This window comes from Vigna unguiculata, chromosome 4, assembly GCF_004118075.2.
Source record: "Vigna unguiculata cultivar IT97K-499-35 chromosome 4, ASM411807v1, whole genome shotgun sequence".
Lineage (NCBI taxonomy): Eukaryota > Viridiplantae > Streptophyta > Magnoliopsida > Fabales > Fabaceae > Vigna > Vigna unguiculata.
Window position 1 is genome coordinate 32,856,772 of NC_040282.1, and position 17,822 is coordinate 32,874,593.

The 17,822-nt window shown below is 36.8% G+C and overlaps 1 protein-coding gene across 3 annotated transcripts; it reads right to left on the reverse strand.

Moving 5' to 3' along the window:
* Positions 1 to 13,643: 13,643 nt before the first annotated feature.
* LOC114181974 (tubby-like F-box protein 8) lies at positions 13,644 to 17,610 on the reverse strand. 3 transcript variants are annotated; one of them, XM_028068692.1, is made up of 6 exons: positions 17,462 to 17,610; positions 17,013 to 17,058; positions 16,019 to 16,474; positions 15,821 to 15,908; positions 14,953 to 15,085; positions 13,644 to 14,667 (listed from the first exon to the last, which is right to left on the reverse strand). In XM_028068692.1, the coding sequence occupies exons 3-6, from the start codon at positions 16,358 to 16,360 to the stop codon at positions 13,920 to 13,922; spliced, it is 1,311 nt and encodes a 436-aa protein (XP_027924493.1). In that variant the 5' UTR covers positions 16,361 to 16,474; positions 17,013 to 17,058; positions 17,462 to 17,610; the 3' UTR covers positions 13,644 to 13,919. The 3 variants fall into 3 exon arrangements, with proteins under 3 accessions (XP_027924493.1, XP_027924494.1, XP_027924495.1); XM_028068693.1 differs by having other exon boundaries at positions 17,013 to 17,049; positions 17,462 to 17,595; XM_028068694.1 differs by lacking the exon at positions 17,013 to 17,058.
* Between the last annotated feature and the right edge of the window lie 212 nt (positions 17,611 to 17,822).

Genomic DNA, 17,822 nt, shown 5'->3' on the forward strand with positions numbered 1-17,822 from the left:
GAACGAGATTTTCATCCTAAGAACACACAATCTACTCACCTTTATTACAATTTTATCGCAATTTATCCAACCTTTCCCTTACTACAACCAATCCCAGTTTATTTTCAGCCCTAGAACATATTTCCACTGTTTCATTCAATTACCCCACATATGTTATGGAATCAATTGTTGTTTGACTTCCCTCCCTCCTTTAACGCATGAGTTTAGCTTTCCCTCCGATCAAAATTACCCCAGAACCCATAAAACACAAAAAAACGAACCAATTTGGCTTGCTTCTCCTGGCGGGTTACTCGCCACCGCCAGGCGCCTCATCCAAACCCAGAAAACTTAGTGATTTTCTATGTGTCGCCTGGCGGCCGGGAATGTGCCGCCAGGCGGTTCCTTCTCCAAGAACCCCAAAACCAGCAAAAATAGATGTGTCGCCTGGCAGTGATTCATCACCCGCCAAGCGGTTTCTGGAAAATTTCCAGAAACGCAGAATTTCATGAAAATAACAGCATACAAGCATCCAATTTATCATACATCACATGTTATTAACAAATAAATAAAACAACAGAGTCCAACTTCCCTAACCTGGATCCTTTTGCTTAAAAGTGAATTACTTGAGAGCTTCCAATGATCACTAATGACCACCCTTTTGTCTATCTCTCAATTTAGTCCCACCACCTCACTCAACCTCACCAATCTCTGAAATTCGTGCCCTCTTTTCTGATTAAAATTCCAGCTTGCCAAAACCCTCCATTTTACTACAATTGGCCTTTTATATGGTGCCTTATTACTAGGTTAATTACCAAAAACGTATTAAGGCACAATTGATGATGTTAATTAGCATTTATTGGAGCTTTATGGTCTGTTTTGCAACCACCCTTTGCTGCCCATTCCTCTAGGGTTTACGTTAACCCTTCACATTCGAGCCAAAATCCCAAAGTGCCAAAAATAAAGTTTAATTTGAGTTCTCAAAGACTTGAACCCATAACCATTGCAATTGCCAAATCAATGTCAAACCATCATGACAATTTATATTTCATGCTAACTCACACAATTCAAGTATTATATCATTTCAACATGCTCAAACATATTATTAAAACAATAATAATTAAATAACACATAAATGGCATACATAAGACTTGAACCTAAGTCCTCTCACACATTCAAGTACTCTCAACCACTTGAGCTAATACTTTTTCACATCATACCAATCAGAATTTAATGTCATAAATATTCTTCCCACCCGCATTTACTAATTAATTATTTATTTAATTAATTAAATTCTACGGGTCTTACAATATGAGCGGGGAGGTTCATATCCAGTTACTCTCGTGTGGGGATACGAGCGAGGTAGGTTCGTATGTTTTGTGCTCACACTTGAGAGATGCCACATGCGGGGAGGTACGGGGATGGTGGATCACATGTGGGCGGGCAGGTCTGTATAGCAGGACTACGAGTGGAGAGGTTCGTAGAGCAGGACTACCAGCGGGGAGGTTCGTAGAGGCAGGTCCACAAGCGGGCAGGTTCGTGTGAACATCATATTCCTGAGTCCAAGGCTAACCATTTGTGTGGTTTGAAGGCTAAATAGCCTTGGGGTTAAGGTCTTGGCCAAGAACTAATTAGATTGAATTAGACGGGTGTCTTACTTATATTTTTGTGATGTTATATGTTAATTGTATTTTTATCAGCTCACCCTTTCTGTTTCTGTATGGCGATGATCATGTGACTCGTTACACGGGAGTAGATGATGACACAGGTGATGCTGAGGATGCTCAGGTGACGGAGTGAGGGCTAGCTTGGGAATTAGAGCTAGGAGATGTTTACTATATTATGTTATGTTTTCAATTATGAATAAAATTTTTGGAACTTGTAATACTCTTGTTATTTATGTTTTATAACTTTAAGCGCGTGGTTTCACATTTTAAATTTTTCCGCGTTTGGGAATAATAATATTGCGACTTTTGAGATTCAATTTTCTATTTTAATTATTTATTTAAGTAATATTCCTTAGGGATGTTACATCTTGTTGTCACACCTACAAGCCACACTTATAGAACACGTGCAGAAAACCATGCTACAGACCACACTCTGTAATGTCAGGTGGAGTTCCTAGGGTTCGTAACATCCCAAGACTACCAAACTCGTTGACTAGATGCCAAGAAGGACAATCTATCTGGATTCGTCGTACGAGCCATAACTCCCACACTCACACCGGCAAAACTCGCCAACCTAAGCCACAACTCAAGGGTTCCTCGTGTTCATCCACCATCCCGAGCCACAACTTAAGGGATGTCATTCCGAGCCACAAATCAAGGAATGCTACGTGTTTAACCCTATCCCGAGCCAAACCTCAAGGGATACATTCCGAGCCATAACTCAAGAAACATCCAACAAGCCGACCTTTAAGGTATCGCCAAAGCATTGTAGATCACGTACAACCAAAGCAAACAAAGCTCTTACCTTTGCAGTACCGCCTGACGCTGCTCCAAAGCTGCCAGGCGAAACGCACTTCCACACCGCCTGGCGGGGGACACGTGCCGCTAGGCACCAAGTGCCTCCGCACACACAAACCATGCAGACCTCGCCTGGCGGAACCTCGCTCGTTGCCAGGCGCCACACGTTCCAATGGGATACTGTGATTAAGGCTATTGCCTGGTGGGTCAAACACCACCTCTAGGCGCTATATTAGTACTTGCATAGTACTGGTTTTATTAGACACCTATGTCAGGATCACCAAGCAACTCACTTCCATTCTCACATATTTAGCCTGCTACCAATGTTTCTATTTCCATTTAGGTTCAACCACTCTCTTATACTCGTATGCATTACATATTTAAACCCTTATAATACTTTATACGCCTATAAGATCAATTTGCTTACAAGGCCAGTTTAGGAACATAATCATTCTACCTTTAATTACCAAGACTAGCCACTACACCATTTCATACTTCACCCCTAACTCTACACAAAACAACCCTTACACTAACTCTTTAACCCTTCTTCCATCCTTTCCATTGTGCTTCCTCTCTAACATCTAAGGTAGTCATGATTCATATTTTCCTAATTTCGCGTAACTATCTCCTCCAAAACCTGCAATAGATTCCAACCCATTTGATCCATCCAGAATGCCAAAACCACCACTGCGTTTTTTGTTATCGCCTGGCGACAAGCTACCTTCCGCTAGGCGATGCATAAGTTCTGTAAAATATCTCAGTTTATGTTGCACCTTCTACATGAACCCTCATGCTTAGAATGCCCTTTTTTATGCCTAATTTCTCTACCCAACCATCAAATCATGCATCCAGGCTCTTATTATCAAATTAAACATGAACATATCAATTCTTTCTTAAATTCATACATTGATTTAATCTTATAACCTAAAACCACCAAATTTCCAAATCCTAATACAAGTGTTAATACAATTTCCATAATTTAGCATCCAATCACCCTTAATTCAACCATTCTAGCCTCCCCACCACCAAACAACAAAGTCACACCCTTTTTCCTCGATCTGAATCAACCCATAAGTGTTAAAAGTCCAAAATCAAGTAAACTTGGCTTGCGTTGCCTAGCGGGTGTTCATCACCGCCAGACCCTTCATAGAAAACCCAGAAAATTGGGTTGACGCACATGCTTCGCATGGCGGCTAGTTCGTATCGCCAAGCGGTTCCTCTCAGGAATCCAGTTTTCAACACAGAAAAGGATGAGTCGCCTGGCAGTTTTAAAAGCCCGCCAAGCGGTTTCCGAAAATTTTCCAAAAACTTGCAAAATTGAACGCAATAATACAATTTCTTTAACCACAGATAATGCATTATACATTCATATAAAAATACAATTAAAGACGACCTCATCTCCTCTAACCCGGATTCCTTGCTAAAACTTGAATATTCTTGACTTCTTCCTTGATCCCAATGGCTTGCATTAGCTCTCTCCAATCCAGCCCATATGGTTCAATCAATAGCATAGTTTTAACTCTGAATTTTCTCTCCTTATTGTGCACAACAATGGCAGCCTTCAAACCTCTCTCTTTTTCCTCTTAATTGGCCAATTACTAAGCCTTAATGATGGGTTAATGGCTCAAAACGAAAATTCCTTCATTGATGGTGGTAATTACCATTCAAGCATAATTATTAGATGGTTTTTCCAGTCCCCTTGGTTGCCCCTCTACCAACTAGGGTTTATGGCCTTTCACATCCATGCAAAAAGAAATTTCAGCAAAAAGAAAGTTTAATTCATGTTTAACAAGGTTTGAACATACAACCCTCCAATTCCAAAGCCAATGCACATTCAACCAATGCATGTTTCATGATAATTCCTATAAATTTAGGATTATATTACCACTATTCATTCTTCCGCGTAATATTATAAAAATAATAATCAACTAATTAGAACATAAATGGCATACACATAACTTGAACTCAAGTCCTGTTAACACAAACAAGTACTTTCAACCACTTGAGCTAGTACTTTTCCACGTCACAATCAATTAACATTTAATATCATAAAGGCTCCCAATACCCGCATTTATTAATTAATTAATTAATTAAATTTAGCGGGACTTAGACTCATGAAGTTGATGTAGACAAGGATGGTGATGATGTAAGTAGTTAGAGTGAATCCATAGGGGATAATTTCATTGAAGAGGACCTGGTGGATGTTAGTATCCGTAAAGATGAAGATGAAGATGACTCTTGGGAAGGTAATGAACATGGTATAATTGATTTTGGTGGAGTAAGTGGTGATAATAATCAAGCACGTGATAGGGGTTTATGTGACAGTGATGGGACATCTGAAAGTTTGAACAATGTTGACTATAATGATTCATCTAGACATGATAAAGATAGTTATGGACACTTTGAGATATTTTCAATGCCCAAAAGTATGGAAGATTACAATTGGGAGGTGGGGACATACTTCACAGAAAAAGAGGAGTTTGTAAAAGCTATAAGAACTTATGGTGTGCATAACAACAGGAAATTGAAGATTTTTAGAAATGACAAAAAAAGGATATGTGTGAAGTGTCTAGGGGCAAAATGTACATGAAAGTGGTATGCATATTGTGCTTACAAGGTTGCCCAAAGTACTTGGTATCTAAGAAAAATTATAAAGCAACATAGCTGCAGGAGGGAATTTAATATCAGGATGATAACTTCTAAATGGTTAAGTCAGAGGTTAGAAAAGAACATACGAGGCAATTCTGAAATTAAACTAACTAACATTCGAAATAGAATTGGAAGAAAATGAAACATTGGAATCTCTAGGTCAATGTCCATGGGGCAAAAACAATGGCATACAAGAAAGTTGAAGGGTCCTTTAAGGAACAAATAAAATTGTGTATGACTATGCCCAAGAACTTTTAAGGTCAAATCCTGGATCTACTATAAAAGTGAGTGTAGATGATGTAACATCCCTACTGGAAATTACTTAAAATAAATAAATAATTAATACTTAAAATAATTCAAACGTCATAATTTATTATTCCCAAATGCAGGAAAATTTAAATTTCATACAACGCACTTAAAATTCAAAATAACACAATTCTTAAAACTATAATCATTTACAAGTTCTCCAAATTTAAATAACTGAACTAAAATCATATCTAATGTAATTCAAATCCCCTGTGAGCCCTCTCTCTGTCACTAGGCATCACCAGCATCACCTGGAGTATCATATGCTCCTATGTGACATGTCACACGATCATCGCCAAACACAAACAGAAAGGGTGAGCTCATAAACAAGTATGACAAAATTGATAAATAAATATTCACCCAAATTACTTTAGTCTAGTTAATTCTTGTCCAAGACCCTATTGCCTCAAGGTTTTCCAACCTTCAAGTCACACAAATAATTAACTATGGACTCAGGATATATGATGCTTCCACGAACTTGTCCGCTCGTGGTCCTGTACAAATTGCCTAGCGGAAGCATCTCACCGCCAAGCGCCACACGTTCTAGGAACTTCCCTGAGGGTCCTATCGCTTGGCGAACACCCGTGTGCTGCCAGACGTTATATCAGTAGAGTGCCAGCTACTGTTTTAGCACCCAAAATAGCTTGTAACTTAGTTCAAATTCATCCCAACTACAATCATATATCACCCACTGATTTCCTAACTCCAGACCTCCCCCTTGTGTCACCCCACATATAGCTTAACCTCTATATATTTCCTTGCATCATGTTTATTCACTTAACTCAATCCCAACCTTGAAATTGGACACCACAAGTTATAATCCACATACCACATACAATAGAATCAATTCTTACCGCATGTCCTAATTGCAAGTCCAGTCATTCCCATATTACATACTTCTCATATTTTAACAACTCTATCAATTATTCAATTAATATTTCCTAATTCACCAAAATTCCATACATTAATTGACCCAACTTCTCTGCCATTTCACATTCAGATACACTATCCTTTTTGTCCTTGTCTTCAACTAATTAAACCACCAAAGACTAACTCACTGCTAATTACATAATCCATTTTCTTTATATGATCATTCCATCATATTAGACGTATTGACTCATCCACAATTAACCCATGTGCAACTTTTATTCCAATAATACATGCATAATTTCATTCTAATTCCACTCCCATGATCCTTACTCCTCTCTGCCCAATTATGTTCACAAATCTGCAGCTCCTAGTAGCCGTTGCTTGGCAGCCAAGACACAGAGAGAAACCCTATTTTTTTCAATTCAGTGATATCACAATGCCCGATCACAAAAATCCCCAATTCAACCTGTGGGAACATTCACTAACATTTTTCAATTACAATTCCCTCGTGATTTAACCATATTCATAAAAGTTCATATTCATTCTCCCAGCCTAACAGGGGCCCTTCCTACTTGTATCTCCTTATTCGATCCTCAATACATCATAATAATAGCAATTATATAGTCTTACACATGCACAAGACAAAGAGACCTGACTAGAGACTCACAACACCATAGAATCCACAAATCGTAGCAAAAATAGAACCAGCCACTGTGCGTCGCCTGGCAGTTTCAACTCACTGTTAGGCGGTTCATAGCAATACCCAGAAACTAGGTCACAAAGATGCATCGCCTGACAGGCATTCATCGCCGCCAGACGGTTTCTGAGTGGAAACCCAAAAACTTGTGAGAAACAGCGTGAAGATAAAGATTTTTATGCATTTAGGCCATAACAACACACAAAACATAAAACACGAATAAAATCATATAAGAGTAGCTCCCCTTACCTAGATTCTCTTGCTCCAAACGTGTTCTTATGATTTGTCTCCATAAAGCTTGGCTTCCACTTGCCTTCACCACCAAAATTGTCCTCCCTTTTCTGCCTTTTTCACGTACCAACAGTCCCTCCACTTTCACCCTCACTTCCTCTGTCAATTTTCTAGAATTCTAACCCTTTCCTCTCCTTTTCCCCCATTTATTTTAATTAACTTAGATAAAAAAAACGAATTTAATTATGTGAGGGTTAATGGCCATCAATTACCATTAATCTGGTGGTTTTTCAGTCCTTCTGGTTTCTCACACTGACGATTAGGGTTTCTGACCCTTCCCATCCATGCCAAAAAGAATTTTGACAAAAAGGAGCCTATTTCACATAAGTTAAGGTTCGAACACACAACCACATAATTTCAATTCAAGTGTACAACCAACTCAACCAATTCACGTTTCATGATAATTCTTACACCTCTAGGAATATAATATACGCACCAAGGTAAAATATATCACTAAAACAACAAGCAATTGAATTAACACACAATGGCAAACACAAGACTTGAACCTAAGTCCTCTCAACATAACAAAGTACTCTCAACCACTTGAGTTGGTACATTTCCACATCATAAAAGTCAATATGAAATGCCATAAATACTTCAACTACTCATATTTATTAAATAATTATTTATTTAATTATATAAATTCCTTAGGTCTTACAGATGATAATAAGGGGAAAATTTTTTCAAACGATTATATGTGTGTTTGAAGGCTTGTAAAGACAACTTTGTAAGTTATAGGCCCATTATTGGGTTAGACGGATGTTTCCTAAAAGGCAAATATGGTGGGGAATTGTTATCAGTTGTGGCAAGAGATGGAAATGACCAACAGTCCCTCCACTTTCACCCTCACTTCCTTTGTCAATTTTCTAGAATTCTAACTCCTTCCTCTCCTTTTCCTCTTTTATCAGTTGTGAAACAAAGGAAGCCATGATCTGGTTCTTCCAATTGTTGCGAGAATATGTGATACCTTAACCAAATGTATGCTTAATCACTGACAGAGGCACATCCATACTCTCAGCACTACATTCTCCAGAAGTTGCTTGGGAAGGAAATGGACTCACATTTTTTTTACTGCATTTGCCATGATGCCTCTAATTTCAACAAAAGGCTCAAAAATGTAGAATTGAAGACATAACTACTAAACATGGGTACCTATATTAATTATTTTTCAAAATTTAAATACAATAATTACTTGTTTATATTGCATTAATAATGAAATTGTGATCGGTTATGAAATGAAACAACCCAGACTTCAAGCAAGGATAACTGCTATGAGAGCTGAATTTCAACAACCAGCTTCTTGGATAGACCAACTACCATTGGAAAAGTGGACCCATGCTTACGATGGGGGGAAAAGATACAGCCACATGACAACAAATTTAGCTGAGTGTATGAACTCTGTTTTGAAGGGAGCAAGATCATGGCCAATTTGTGCTATTGTTAAAAAAATCTTTGAACAAACAAAAAAGTGGTGTGTGGAATGAGGGACAAAGATTGAATGCATGTTACAAGCTAGCCACCAATATCCAAAGGATATATATGCTTTATTAAGAAAAAATGAACAACAATCTGTCATGTGCCTTGTCCAAAGATATGATTGCCAAAATTCAGTGTTTGATGTGCAGGAGATTTCCACTCCCCAACTTGGACGTCAACCAATGTCATACATTGTTAAGTTATTTGAGTGGTGGTGTGACTGCGGGGAGTTTCAAGCTCTTCACCTACCTTGCACTCATGTAATGGTTGTTTGCTCATCCTTCCAATTACAGCCTTCGACATTTGTGGACCCTGTCTATAGTCTCCAAAATATCTTCAAGGCCTATGAGGTGCAATTTTAGCCCATTCAAAATAAAGATTATTGGTCTACTTATACTGGTCCAAATTTAATGGCTAACCCTCACATGCGACACAACAAACCAGGAAGACGAACTACAACTCGTAGCCACAACGAAATGGACCAGTCACTGCTAAATAAACCAAAGAAATGTTCTTTTTGCAGAAGTATTGGTCATAATAGAAGCAATTGCCCAAATAAATAGTGAAATTTTATTTTATGTAACTCTCGTAACTTCGATTTATCGACTTTTTTGTTCACTTTTATTTTAATATATATGAACAAAAAAATTATTGGATCTCAAATATTTGTTATTAAAAAACTATTTTCTTTTTCTTTTCTTTACCTTGTATATCTTGTATAATTTATATATATACAATAAAAATTTTAACTTCTTTATTCAATTTATAAATAGAGGGACCAAAAGGGTAATTTAACCTTCAATTTAATATTAAGAGAACCAAATAATTTTTTCTCTTTTTTAACTTTTATTTTTTTTCTTTATTCACTTTTATTTTACGTAATAATGAAGTCGTCCCATTATGGCAAGACTTTCTTTATATAGTCCAACACTAAAGTCGTGTCATTATGGCAAGACTTTCTTTATGTCCATTACACTAAAGTCGTGCCATTATGGTAAGACTTCTCTTATAGCTCAATACTGAAGTTGTGCCATTATGGCAAGACTTTCCTTATTAATGAAGTCGTCCCATTATGGTGAGACTTTGGTTTGATGAAGTCGTATCATTGAAGCACAACTTTGATTATTCTCGTAATTAATTTAAGTGAAGTCGTCTCTATCTCTGACGACTTCTATCAAACATACTAAAGTCTCTACGATTTGGTACTTCAACATAACTTAATCAAAGTCGTTTCATTTTTGGACGATTTTTTCATGACAAAATCATGTCATTTTGACATGACTTACCTCTGCCGATAATTTAAAAAAAAAGTGCACCAGTTTAGGAAATAATGATTAAAATTGCACCATTTGAGGAAAAAAACCTCCAGCCTACCTCTTCCAACTTTTGCAAGCTTCACGCAACGCATTGTTATTCCTGTTGGTTATAGCTACCTCTTCTAAGGTGAAGCTTTCATAGCTACCACTTCCAACACCGACCTTTCACTTCAGCGGTTTTGATCTCCTTCACACAAGCTACGGTCTTGTCTTACTGGGATTCGTTTTTCACAGAGAGCTATCAAGGTACCCAAAGGTATAGCTTATTCACTTTTGATCTGTTAATAATATGTGGTGGTAGCATAATAAGTGAATAATTATGGATGTATATACTTTCGGTTTGAAGCACACCAACCATGATTTGAACCACGTTAACATACCAAATAAACTTACATTTCACTGTCTCTAGTTTCTCTGCAACTCTTAATACTATAAATATCGATTTTAAATAATATATATTTTGATGTATATACTTTCAGTTCTATATAAATTTTTTTCAATAATTTCTATAAAAGCACGTAGTAATGGTGTTATATAAAAAGAAAAATATAACAATAATTTTTATATGTGCACGTATAAATTTATTTTTTTATTTTGTTTTTTATCTAATTAAAACATTTATATAAAAAGTATTTTAAAAAACTATAATACAGAATTAGTGTAAATAATATATATTTTGATGTATATATTTTCGATTTATATAAAAGTCTTACAATAATGTGTATAAAAACACGTACCAATTTTTTTTTTTTGTTTATTATCTAATTTAACACTTACTCTTTTTTTAATTTTTCTAACTATTGTTTGAAAATATTTCGTATTTATTTGTGTTGAAGGTCTTTATAAAAGCAATGGCTCATAATGTTAGACTCCCTCGTGACATGTCTGTATTAAGATTGCAAGAGAAACATGTTACTAATGCTGTTTGGGAAGGTCATGAAAGACTCTTACGTCCAAGAAAACATTATATTTGGGCAACAAATAATGTCGACTTAATTGATCCACGAGTAAAGACATTGATGGATGTTGCTAGATTTGGACAGTCACTGCCATTTTCTAACATGGACATTAATCGTCACTTAATAACTGCATTAGTGGAGAGGTGGAGGACAGAGACCCACACATTTCATCTTCCGCATAGAGAGACCATCGTTACATTACAAGATGTTGTGCAATTGGGTCTTCCTATTGATGGTGAACCTGTTACCGATGAAACATCACCTGAGGACCTAATACCACGAGTAGGACAGTTGTTGGGGTTCATACCACCCCCCCCCCCCAAGAATCCCTCAAAGGAAACTCAATAAAAATATCATGGTTAAACAACATGTTCCAAGAACTGCCACATGATGCAATCGATGATGTTGTTGCCCAACATGCAAGGGCTCATATTTTTGCCATCATTGGGAGTCTACTGATGCTAGATACATCAGGTGCTAGAATCCATATGATGTATATACTATATTAGGTGATTTACACTTTGTTCACAATTATAGTTGGGGATCAATTGTATTGGCGTCTTTGTATCGTGCCTTAGATCATGGGGTAGATTTTAACTAGGAAAACATTGGTGGTTGCATGCTTCTACTACAGTGTTGGGCATGGGAACGCATTACATGTCTAACTCCTCCGATCGACCTACTTACTCCCGAACAAATTGCTGCAGGTGATGGTTTCCCGCTTGCAAAAAGGTTAGTTTATAACTAAACCATCATATTTCTAATTTGTATATTTTTCTTTGAATTACACGCAAGTTTATTTTAACAAAGGTGGTATCGTGCGCCAAATCAAAGGCATTATGCCCCTACCAAGATCGTTCCCCTTATAAGGAAAAGCCTAGACCAGTTTAACACTAAACAGGTGAACTGTGCTTTTTGTACAAAGTTTGTATGTATAGTAAACACAACTTCCACCACTACTAATATATATATTTTTTAGTTCTTGTGGACACCGTACTCCAAGGTCGCTGCACTAATTGATATTGAGGTCTCTCCAGTTTGTCGGGCGGTAGTCCCTCTTATTTGTTTTGCAACCGTGGAATTTCATCAGGCTGATCAAGTTATGCGACAATTTGGATTTCGCCAAAATATTCCAGTTAACCCTTTGAATTTGGATTAGCTTCACAGAGAAGATATGAGAGGTAGAACAGAAAGAAATTGACCTCCATACCATGTCGCATGGATAGTAGTAATGTGGAACGATCGCTATAATCGTCTAATTGAAGGTATTAACTTCACTAGCAATGGCCACTTGCGTGACACCACAACATATATGGAGTGGTACATCAACCATGTTATTTGTTATATTTCGCCTTCGCAATCATCATCCGACGACGATGTAAGTCACCTCTCTTGAACAATTTATTTGTAATTTTTTAACTAAACATTTTCATTTTATATTACGTACGATATGCCACAAGAGTCTACCCAACCTCCAACACACATTCCTTATCAGCATGTTGGGTCTTCTTCATATGTTCAACAACCTCAATACCAGTCGTTTGGTCAACCGAGTTTTCAACCACTTCCTTTTCCACCATACTTGGATGTGTCACAATGTCTTCACATAATCCATTCCAACAAGTTCCATACACATACAACATGTTTCCTCAACAATCAGATACTTTTTCTGGTCCTACACAAAATGTCTTTGTAACTTCTTCGTCAACACCTCCATCCGCATATCCCACATCCTTCCAGCAATATTATCGGCCTACAATGCCACCACAAATGGTGGAAGATATAAACCAAAGACAATAACATGAAGATAATGATGATGACGATCCAGTTTAGAGCCCTCAAAAAGACCCAGACGACAGTGAAGAAGACCTTCTCTTGGCATAGGCTCTCATAGATAACTTTCACACCCTATTATAAGAAACCAAAATCATCATGAAACTTTTAACTACTTATATGCATTATTATTTAACTAATTAATATTACTAAAAAAATATTTAATTTTTATTTAGCCAAACTAAAGTCGTCCCAATATGGTACGACAATATGGTACGACTTCTTCACTAACAATTTAATACTGAAATCTTCCCATATTTGCACGATTTTGCTTAGATTGTTAATTAAAGTCGTCTTGATTTGACACGATTTCTAAACAACAAAGAAGTTTCTCCAAGTTGGCACAACTTCAACTCATTTTAATTAAAATAGTCTGATGTTGACACACTTATTTACTGTGAAACCGCACCATGATGACACGACTTACCCTTCACTAGAATTTAAAAAAAAATTACACCACTTTCATAATTACATAAATATATTACACCATTACGGGAAATAAGTCTCACAACTATGCTATCCAAACATTGTGTAAAAGATCAATATCCAATCTAATATGTGCATTCATAAAAGCGATTTAAAATGTAGATTGGAATTAAATGATCATTTTAATTTGAGCATCGTTCATGATCATCATCCGAAATCTGTGAGATTTTGTAGAGTTCATTGATTCCAACTCCAGAGAGAGAAAATGGTGAAGCATTAAAAGATTAATAATTTTCACACAATGAGCATTTAACAACTCTCAGAAGTTATAACAAGAATTATTTATCTCGTTCGATTTTTACCATGCAAATTATGGATATGTAGATAACAGCTGCTTGTATACTATTCAGTGACTAAAACTTAATCAATGAATCAGCAAAAACACTGCAGGGAAGCAACACATGTTTGAGAGATAGTTTGTTGCAGAAAAGGAAAAACATATAAGAAAAAAAAAAAATACATTGAGCACAGCTTGTTCTGTTCTTTACAGTTAAAAAACTATGTGGTGTATTATGACTTGATGTAGCTTCACCACCCATTGTATTACATAAATGGAGATAGAATCCTATTGTCTTTGTACCATTCTTCAATGTCTCTATTCACAAGCCAGTTTTGTGTCAAAGCTAGTCAAGCAAATGGCGAAAGCCTGAAATGCAGAAAGGGGATATCTATAGTCCATAGTAAAGATGTCCTTCCCAACCTTGCCAAACTGAAGAATAATCTTGTCATGATCAGACTGAGGTGGCTGCGATGACGGCTGCGGTGGAGGAGGAGGAGGAGCACCACCACCACCACCACCACTGGCAGCTGCAGCCGGCTGTGTTGCAGCAATCAGCTGGAAATTCTTGACAGATGCGACAGTCACCCTTCCCCTGAAGTTGAGGCACCAACACTGCAGCTGCTCATGCCATCTTGGAGCTTTGTTTTTAAGAACTAGAGGCATGTCCTTTCCTTGTTCCTCTTCATTGCCTGCCACAACTATGTCTGAGAATCTAGAACTGCTAAAATCAGTTGAGCTGTAAATTGATCTTGCAAAGGATATGCTCCTGAAGGAATCTTCCAGTGCACGGGGAAGAAGCTCCGGCTGGCCGGGCACGGTGCTACCAGGCTCAAGGGCTGATACAGGGATTGAGTGCATGGTGCAGTTCATCCTCCTTGGGCCCCTAGTACCAAGGACATTCAACTCATAGGTGATCTGGGCAATATTGTAGCTGCCACTAGGAACCTTGGGAGAAACCTTTTTGGAATTAAACCTTCGGCTTCGACCCGGAGGAGACAACTGAGAGTTGTTGTAGGGAGGCTGTGTATCATAAATTATGAACTTGGTGCCAAGAAAATTAGACCTGAAATGAGAGAAATGACACAACATAAGTTCATACTGCAACAAAAAAAAATACAGAAAAAGTGCTTTCAATACAGAGAGTTGAAAGATCTCATATGAGTACTAAATTTAATCATCATCAATGTCAATGATCATATTAAAATCCACAGGAACTAACTTTTCAGGAAACAAAAAAGTTAAAAGATTTAATTAGTTTTCATGTCCTTCAAAACAGGTATCAGTAAAAATTTCATGATTTGACAAACAAAATCATGCTGCAAAAAGTTAGAATCCCAAAGGAACATACCGCAGTTTTCCAATGTAAGTGCTACTGGATCTCGATATGTTGTCCGCGTCCATTGATATAATATACTCTGTGCAAGTCGTTCTTCTGGTCCTTTTCGCAGAAAGAAGAAACTTTCCATTTTCAACTAGCAATGCTGCATGAAGAGTTATGAATTCAAAACATATCCCAGAAAAAATGACAACCAAATCCAGAAAACTTCTCACTGTACATTTACAGGCCACATATGTATGGTAACAGCCACGTAATTTGTCCACTCAAGTATGGAAATATGCCACGTTTTAGAAGCCAGCATAGCTAAGAATTAAATCAATACTCTAAATGTTACAAACAAAAACTAGTTTATTCGTTCAATTCCCAAACCTATACCTTTCTACTTTAACTACATGAACACAATAAATTAACAGAAGGCAATAACAACGAACTAGGTAGGTCAATTTTTCAAAAACACAATCTGGTTGGTGGTGGAACAAAATCATATATTTTAGTGGATTAGGTGGTCACCAACATTTAGCATTAAACTAATAATCTATTGATCCTGTACTCTAGAAAGACACACGCCATCAAATTTTGCAGGGTGAACCAATCTTGGACAATACCAGATTCGGTTGGTCCACAAATCTTGAACAAAAGAAAAAGTTTACAAGCATAAGATAAATCATTTGCTATTATGCAAAATTACGAATCCAGGAACACAATAACTTCATCATTGAATGATAAATCTGATTAGGCCATAATGGAAATAACATAAACAGACCATACATTAAACTGCACCACCGAATAAATCACATAATATATAAATTCAAACCAATCAAAAAGGAAATCAAACAAACTCCTATGTAAGGGTTTCAAAAGTAAGAACTGAGCTCACCAGGACTCAGACAAAGGAATAGGTGGTATGTCAGATTAGATTTGTCTCTCTTGATGAAACACTGAATGGCCCCATCCCTTGAACCAGGCTGCAAAACAAGAATCAATAGAACATCATATGAGCAAGCACTCTTGTATAAACCAGTTCTATAAAATATATCTTGAACATAGGATAGAATATAACAAACAAAAGTCTCACCTGCTTCAGGGAAACTGGGAAAGTAATCTTCCCACAGAACTCAGGACTGGTAACAATTTCTTTGCACATTTCTCTCCAGGACTTGCACACTGCAGCACATGCAACCACATGCTTCCGAGCAGGCCATGTTGTCTCACTTTCTTCCAATCTTCTAATAACATCACGAAGAAGCTCCGGTGGAAGGCTTGCCCACCGGCTATTCTGTATAACAGGAGGGCGTTCATGCACCTCATGGACTGAACTATTCGACTTGCTACCACCGGAAAACCTCAAGTCAAAACTCCGCCTTGACAAGCTTCCAATCCCGTCCCTCACATCACGAACAATGCTGCGGAAGGACATTTGCTACAATACACTAACAGCACAAGAATCTTATGCACCAACACCACTTAATTCATAAGGCTTCACTATCCACTCTATTCAGATATCACAACTCTCAATTAGAAGAGCCAATAGCTGCAAATCACAAAAGCTTTAATTCAAATCCAGCTTCGATGCTTAGTTGTTAAGAAATAAAAGTAACAGAACATAGATAGAGAAAAGCACAAAGAGGGAAAAGGAAAAAGAAAACAAAAGAGAGAGAGAGATTCTCATGAAAAGAAAGCCTCACATGAACCTAAAGTTTAAAGCGGCCTAAAATTTCAGACTTTTGTCAGAATCATATTTTAAAACATTATCTCAAACAGTTGGACCCCTAAATCTAACTTCTTAAGAGAGCAACAAACCCTAGTCAGAATCTTACAAAAAAATTTGTGTTTGTATCAACCACCCTACGATTCCTCACAAAGGGAGAGAAAGAAATACAATTAGAGTCAAAAGTGAAACTAGAGTATCAAATTTCCCGAAACTCTAATAAGCCTAAACATCTATTTTATCTTAAGACAGATGCATCAAATTTCCTGAAACTCTAAGAATGTCTCACGTGCACAAGAGCAAATACAAATCACACAACGCAGAAAACGAGATGTAAGATTGTAATTCACATATTACAAACCTCAAATACCAAACACACTGAGAAATAAGTCCTTCTTCTGCCCACCCTAATAATAACAAGAGATCAGTATAAAACAAAATAATAATAAGAACAACAACACCAGTAATAATAATAAACAACCAGAAAACAAATTAAAAATATCAATTCATATAATTCAAACCAAAAAACAGATAAGTCAAAGAAAAGAAAAAATCCAGAAAGGTCACCAAATTAGACCCAAATGAAAATTCCACAGAATTCGGACTACAAAAAGAAAAATGGAAACTTTCAAAGAACCTAGAAGAGCAAACTTAAGAAAACTGTTAGTTTGACCAAGAAGAATTCTGGGTCAACACTCCCATCACCGTTCAGCAGTAAAAAAATAGAAAAAAAAAATAGTAAGCAAGAGACTACAATCTATAAAGAAGAATCAAATACAAAAAAAAAAAAAAAAAAGACTAGAATTTTACCATTCAAGAAAGAAAAACAAGATCAGAGAAGAAGAAGAAGAACTCAGCGCCTGAAGGTCCAAGAAGCAATTTTTCCTTTCTCTTTCCTTTTCCGTGTCTGTGACACAACCTCTGACTCCTAAAGACACGCACTCACTGCATTTATTAAATCCCACCAAGAAAGAAACTACTACTACTATACTATTATTATTATTTTATTAACTGCTATAAATGCTGCTTAATTAATTAATTAATCATTAATAATCACCATTGAGGGATTATAAAATTGAGAAAAAGTTTAATAATTAAATAAGTTAATTAAAGTTAGCACCAACTTGGTGGAGGCGTTGTTACCTGTGGTTACTCCAATTACGGTTTCACC

Bases quoted from the DNA above. Each gene is read 5' to 3' on its own strand.
- LOC114181974 (XM_028068694.1), bottom strand. From the start codon at position 16,360: ATGTCCTTCCGCAGCATTGTTCGTGATGTGAGGGACGGGATTGGAAGC. The intron at 15,086-15,820 runs GTGAGCTCAGTT...CTCTTCATGCAG, and splicing joins ATTCCTTTGTCTGAGTCCTG to CATTGCTAGTTGAAAATGGA. The intron at 14,668-14,952 runs GTATGTTCCTTT...CTCTCATTTCAG, and splicing joins ACTTACATTGGAAAACTGCG to GTCTAATTTTCTTGGCACCA.